Source organism: Bactrocera tryoni, chromosome 2 (assembly GCF_016617805.1).
Source record: "Bactrocera tryoni isolate S06 chromosome 2, CSIRO_BtryS06_freeze2, whole genome shotgun sequence".
Classification (NCBI taxonomy): Eukaryota; Metazoa; Arthropoda; class Insecta; order Diptera; family Tephritidae; genus Bactrocera; species Bactrocera tryoni.
The window spans coordinates 45,014,699-45,022,245 of NC_052500.1; the positions used below are offsets into that span (position 1 = coordinate 45,014,699).

General features: G+C 37.6%; 1 protein-coding gene across 1 annotated transcript in view; it reads left to right on the forward strand.

The window, feature by feature from the left end:
* LOC120769282 (ATP-dependent RNA helicase vasa) overlaps positions 1-3,904 on the forward strand; it is a 37,699-nt gene extending 33,795 nt beyond the window's left edge. Inside the window, exon 9 of the mRNA XM_040096203.1 lies at positions 3,690-3,904. Coding sequence (XP_039952137.1) covers positions 3,690-3,755 — 66 coding nt within the window. The 3' untranslated portion in view covers positions 3,756-3,904. The remainder of the gene's footprint in view (positions 1-3,689) is intronic.
* The last annotated feature ends 3,643 nt before the right edge of the window (positions 3,905-7,547 follow it).

Below are 7,547 nucleotides of genomic sequence, written 5' to 3' on the forward strand. Positions count from 1 at the left end.
CAGAAAAAAAATTCAAGGATATCGTATCGAAAAGGACGAAAAAAGGATATTATAATATTACACCTTAGTGCACCAATGGTGCTTGGCTAGATATGTATATTTTGTATGAAAATATATGAACTTTGGTATGTTTCTATCACTTCGCACGGTTGATTTATCTGTTTCCATGTTCGTTACATGTCCAAATTGGTTTGTATGTTTATCTAGGTCAAATACTTTAACCGCTAGAGCGTTTTAAAAGGTTAAGAAGAAATGTAATTTTTCTCAAAATGTTACATTTTTTGTGAACGCTATTGTCACGCCAAGCGTGAACAAGGCAGTCAATTTGATTTCAACCAAATCGAGAGGTAAGAAATTTCAAAAATATACCTATATTGTACATATACATATGAGCGTAAATACAACACATATTTCCATACAAATGTATGTAAACACCACTTGGCCCAGCCAAGCACCATTGGTCTCGACCAGGGTTAATGTTTGTAGGAATCATTTGAATATGTATATGCGTACAATTTTTAAAGGGTTCTTCCTCAAAAATAATTCAATTGCTAAGTATTTGGAATTGTATAAAAAAACTGCAACCAAATACGCAGTGAAATAGATTATATCTGGCTCAGTAATCAGTCGTTGACGTGCATTCCAAAAGACTGATGTTATTACCTTTCCAGCCGACTTTTTCGTCTTTCCACACTTGAGAACCGGTTCACTGTCGATTGGACTCCAGTGGGAAATGATGGAGCTATGTATCTGTTGTCACTCAACGACGCAAAAATTCTGTTTTATTACGATTAAAGAGCACTCAAACTGTTTTTGTTGGATTATGAACTTGCGAGGCAACCACTTTTCATAGAGCTTTCGCCTCTGGTGGATTTCCCCTGTGCACAGCCCAAATTCAACAGTATTTTCCCCCCAAAAAGCAATGCTTTTATAACACACGAAATGCTATATCGCAATAACTAATAGTTATAATCCAATTAATAGAAATCATATACATACATAGATGGTACGAGGGCTGCTATATATGTATATTTCTGGCCTAATAATGAAAATAGGAATATTTATCAACGAAAATGGTTTTATTGTTTTTCAAAATATTCTCCATCAAGATTTATACACTTTTGCATGCGCTCAAACCAATTTTCGAAGCACTTTTTCCCACTCCGATTGAGACACTTCCAAAACATGGTTTTTGAATGCTTCTTCTGGCGACGAAAATCGTTGACCACGCATTCTTTTCTTGATGTGTGGGAATAAAAAGAAGTCATTGGGTGCCAAGTCAGGGCTGTACGGCGGATGACCCATCAATTCGACGTTTTGGCCGGTCAAAAAGGCGCTGGTTTGGGCCGATGTGTGAGAGCTCGCATTGTCATGGTGCACAATGATTCGTCTTCTCTTGTTCGTTTTTCGAATTTCTCCGAAGACTTCAGGCAAACAAATGGTGGTGTACCACTCAGAATTGACCGGCCTTCGTTGCTCAAGCGGAACAGTCGCCACATGACCAGTTTTGCCGAAGAAACAGGCGACCATTTGCTTCGAAGTGCTTCTTCCACGAACAACTTTCGTTGGATTTGGCTCGTGTTGGAAGACCTACACGGTCGATTGCTGTTTTGTTTCGGGCTCATACAGATAGATCCATGGTTCGTCACCTGTGACGATCTTATAAACGTCTTTTGAACCACCGCGATCGTATTTTTATACTCTCGCAACAATGTTGCTAACGAGAGTATTATAGTTTTGTTCACATAACGGTTGTTTGTAAGTCCTAAAACTAAAAGAGTCAGATATAGGGTTATATATACCAAAGTGATCAGGGCGACGAGTAGAGTCGAAATCCGGATGTCTGTCTGTCCGTCCGTCTGTCCGTCCGTCCGTCCGTCCGTGCAAGCTGTAACTTGAGTAAAAATTGAGATATCATGATGAAACTTGGTACACGTATTCCTTGGCTCCATAAGAAGGTTAAGTTCGAAGATGGGCAAAATCGGCCCACTGCCACGCCCACAAAATGGCGGAAACCGAAAACCTATAAAGTGTCATAACTAAGCCATAAATAAAGATATTAAAGTGAAATTTGGCACAAAGGATCGCATTAGGGAGGGGCATATTTGGACGCAATTGTTTTGGAAAAGTGGGCGTGGCCCCGCCCTACTAAGTTTTTTGTACATATCTCGGAAACTACTATAGCTATGTCAGCCAAAGTCTACAGAGTCGTTTCCTTCAGGCATTTCCATGTACAGTTCAAAAATGGAAGAAATCGGATAATAACCACGCCCACCTCCCATACAAAGGTTATGTTCAAAATCACTAAAAGTGCGATAACCGACTAACAAAAAACGTCAGAAACACTAAATTTTACGGAAGAAGTGGCAGAAGGAAGCTGCACCCAGGCTTTTTTTAAAAATTGAAAATGGGCGTGGCGCCGCCCACTTATGGACCAAGAACCATATCTCAGAAGCTACTAGACCGATTTCAATGAAATTCGGTATATAATATTTTCTTAACACCCTGATGACATGTACGAAATATGGGTGAAATCGGTTCGCAACCACGCCTTCTTCCAATATAAAGCTATTTTGAATTCCATCTGATGCCTTCTCTGTATAATACGAGTATAAACATTAGGAACCAATGATGATAGCGGAATAAAACTTTACAAAAATACGGTATTTGAAAAATATGTAAATGACGTATTATGAAATCTCGATTATCACTTTAACATGCGAGAGTATAAAATGTTCGGTGACACCCGAACTTAGCCCTTCCTTACTTGTTTCAACATTTCTTTACACCAATCCACACGAGCCTTTTTTTGAGCGATTGTCAAATTGTGCGGGATCCAACGAGAACAAACCTTTTTTACGGCCAAGTGTTCATGCAATACGAGTATCGAATGTATGCTGGTGGGAGAAATGCATAGGCATGCCTATATCTGAAGGTATGTTACATGACGGTCTTGCATTATCAGTTCACGTACGGCATCGATGTTTTCTGGCACAACGGCTGTTTTTGGACGACCTTCACGGAATTCGTCTTTGAGCGAGCGTCGGCCACGATTGAATTCGTTGTACCAGTTTTTCACAGTGCTATAGGATGGCTTCATAGCCATACAAAGATTTTAGTTCATCTTGCACTCTTGTCGTGATAATCCACGTCGAAAGTTGTGAAAAATGATCGCACGAAAATGTTCACGAGTTAATTCCATTTTTTGGCCGAGATGAATTTTTTAATTCCCTGTAAATAAAACAATTCACGATTAAATGACAAAACGTTCTGAGTGATGTTATGCTAAAAAATGTCAAACTTTCCAATGGAAATGTCAGATTGCACCTGGCAACACTTATTGTTGCCTAGGCCAGAAATATATATAGCAGCCTCCTTAGTAGTAGTATTATCCATGTATCAGCCACAATGAAGCGTGCACAGGTCCTCTAGTTTATATATGTAACCCGTGCAACCACTGCTGGGTTAAATAGGGGCTTTTATTTAACAATTCAGTGATCTAACTCAAGATTTCATTCAAGTTAGACGAAGTATTTAGAATTTGGTTGTTTATCCTTTTTTTTGTTTATACTCTGAAGATATTATTTGATTTTCTTCGAGAAATATACATACGCGTACACATTTGCGTTAAATATGTACATATGTATAAGTGTATGTAGATGCTGTAATATAATTCTTTTTTTTTTCAGTCCGATGACAATTTCATCACTTCGGCTGGTCCTGGTCCATTGGAAGAAGAAGAAAATTGGGATTAAGAGAGGACACATTGAACATGCAAGATTCCTTGATTATTGAACGTTTTATTACGCGCTTCATTCGTAAGAGTTTCATTTACTTTGAACTTAATTGATTTTTCCTCTCCTGCAAATTATTTTAGCAGTTTATAATTTTTACTTCTATTACATGAATTTATATATAATATTTTGTTTATATAAAAAACAGAAAGTACAAGACGAAATAAATGAATTTTGATAACAAAACAAAATGTCTGTGTGCTAATTTTTGAGACTATGTCAGCAGTTGTATCAGTATTCCTTTAAGCAATGATATTACCCATTTCCACAACGGGATATCTCGACAGGCGAAATTTTATGGTATACTAACTGTATTGCTGTACTTATTGCCTGTGAAGACTCCATTTCGCTTATAGAATACAATATGTGACATACAAATGTGAATGCTAATTATTGCATGTACTGAACTGTCACTTCAGCAGTGTGACAGATCAGTTTTTATTCCTATGAAAATTTCGAAGAGGCAACACATTTACATACAGTATTGGACAAAACTAAAGCACCCCTACTATGGTTCAGCTCGAACTCAGCCAATAAAAATAAATAAATGTTACATTTTGACGTTTTTCAATGGATTGCCTATTAATTTTTATTAAAATATAACTTCATTTTCAGTTTTCAATATTAAATAAGTTAAAACAACAAAAACATTTATGGTTTAAAAATTAACTGAACAAAACTAAAGCACCCCTCTCTTCGGTTTGAAAGTAATATCTGAAAATCAAAAAAACATAGCAAATCCTTTATTTTGTGTGACTAAAACTCATATTTTAGGCATAGAAGAAATTAAATTATTTACTACTAGCTGACCCGGCAGCCGTTGTCCTGCCTGAAATTATGTGTTTTGAAATGAAAAGAAAGTTGTTCTAGCGACTATTCTTGTGTCCTATTGATTCTCATCTCAAATGCAATTTTCACTTGAAACGGAATGCGTTGGAACTGATATGGAAAATTGTAGAACTCTTTGAAAACTGAAAAGGCTTGAATTCAAATGGCAAATCGTTGGAGCTCAGAGGAATTCGTAGAGTCAAGCATTCTGCCCCATTCTATAAGATGCTGCGTTACAATCAGTCGGGTTGCATTACACAGTTTCGGTGCTTGAAGATTGCGAAACATAATAACGACAGATCCAACTTTGAGACGCAAATAATGCGGTGTCATACCAAGCCTCTCCAAAGCACTTAGAAATTCCACTTGATAATTCGCGGCTTCGTCTCATTGTCAAGACGATCGATCGATTTGTATGAGCGCAAGTCTCCCGGAATTTGACTTTAAACCTTTCAGTTTAAGTCAACAACATCGGTATTTTTGGCAGCTAACATTGCGCGTGCACTTAAGGAATCGTACTTACGATAATTTGGCCTATGTCCGAACATTCGTGATGAGTTCATCTTTCGTGAATTGATAAACGACAGATGGAATTGATATCGAACCACCGGAATTGATCCATTTCCAATTTTTAGACGCGGATTTGAAGGCTGATTTGTCTAAATGTTTATAGCGAAAAGTGTGCGTACTTCATTTTCATTCCAGTGATGTAACATGTTCCAGAAATTGTAATTGCTGGCTCACTTCTCCAAAATTTGCACACACCGTACCATTCACAGTACGCAATGACTCAAATAAAGTTGAACCGCGTACATCAATCAATAGCAACCTAAGGTAGAAACAATCGTCGTTTATCGGGTGGATTGTGTAAATTTGTCCTAATGCATTAGTTGATAACACACCTGGATGTCCATCTTCTGATTGACGTCGCTTTCTGAGTAACCATTTCTTTGACGATGCATTCCATGTCTAATATAAAGGCATTTCCGAATAGACCAATGTTCTCGCAAACGGATCACTGACGAAAGTTGAGCAAAAACTCGTAAATGTTAATTTTGTTGCTGGCGGTGTTTCACTGGCTGCACTATATTCTCTGGGTAGAAACACGCTCTTTAACCGTTCTCCAAATTAACTGCGAGACGCACAACAGTCGGAAAACGTTCGTGAATTGCAAAAGTAAATATCCTACAAAGCGCTTTATTGCAGTTCACGTATCGACCGTATCGTTCAAGACCAATAACCGCCATGTTGCTTCCTTTGGTGACGTAATTACAAACGTATTTTATCGATTACACCAAACTGCTATACTCAACATTGATATGAGTTTTGAATGTGAATTACACAATAATGGCGAATATGATACGATCCATGTGTTGTCAACTTCAATATTCATTCTTCTAAATTGAATGCTGAATGTTCTGCCATTGTCGTCTGGTGAGCCACGCCTATACAGTGGATATCAATCATTTCAAGTTTGAGTTTCCGAAAGAAAAGCACTTGGAGAGTGTTTCGTGCATTTATTGTCAGAAATACAACCCGAAGTGGGATTGTGGTGTCCGCAAGGTAGATGAACCATATTGGTTTTCACCATTTGGTATAATACTGTACATATCTTTCTCTGCATCAGGAATTTCCGCATAAATGAGTTCATCAGTTTGATCTGGTGTAACCACCATCCAAAGAAGAATGTGTGCGTGCGGGTAACTTTTCTTTGCTACTCAACAGAATACATCCAGCATCTAACAGCACCATATATATGTATGTACCATATGTTGCTTCAAGATAAAGTCCATCAAACATCGCTGCTGTTTGAAAAGTCGTGCTGTGACATCGTGACGATCGCTTGCTGATTGACCGCGTTCCATAATTCCACATGTATGTCATCGAATCCTGGGAGTAGTCGTTCATGTGTCTTGGGCTGCAATACGTTGATGGCAAACGGAACGCCGACCGATATTAGAGCGACCTCTTCGTGGCTTCGTAAGAAATTTAATCTGTAATTGATCACTTTATGTGAAAAATAACGTTTTCACTGAATAATTTTCAATAATTTTTCTTTTGAATAGCCTGAATAAAAAAAGCATGCGACCGAAATTTAATGATTCAAATAGTTGACTAATAAAAATATTGAAAAACAAAACAAACAAAAATTGAAAAAAAAAATTTGTATGGAAAAATGTTACTTTTTGGGAATTTTCCAATTTCCAATTTCCCTTAACATTTAGGAGGATGAAAAATAGATGTTGTCCGATTCTCCACCCTAGCCGATATGCACGCTAAGATTCACGAAAATTGGTCGAGCGGTTTCAGAGGAGTTCAATAACGTACACCGTGACAAGAGAATTTTATGTATTAGAATATATCATATGGTATGCCATTCCAAGCAATTTTTTCAGGTTCTTAAAGTTGATCCTTGGTTTTACAATTTTCTCTATTTATTTTCGAATTAATGATCTCTCATAAGTTCTCGATGGATTTAACATCGAGTGATTACGCCTGCAAATCTAAAACATCAACTCTGTAACTTCGCAACCAAGTTTTTCAATGCCTAGAGTTATGCTTAGGATCACTGTCCTACTGGAACCTCTGTTATAGTGGCATATCCTTTTCAGCATACGGTAGCCTCCCGTTTGTTAAAATATCGGTGTAAACAAACCGGTCCCTTATTCCATTATATGAATAGCTCCAGTCCCGTGCCCAGGGAAAGAGCTCCAGACCATAACATTAACACCGCCATATTTAATGGTCGCAATATAATACTTAGGTTTGAGTCCTTGTCCTTTCGGCCTTTTCAGCCATCTTATGCCATTCGATTTTTTAATATTCGTCTGAGAATAAAATGGTATACAATTTCTGAATGTTCCAATCGAGATGAGCTGTCTCAAATATGAGTTTGGCTTTTACATTTTTTGCTGAAGCCCTCAA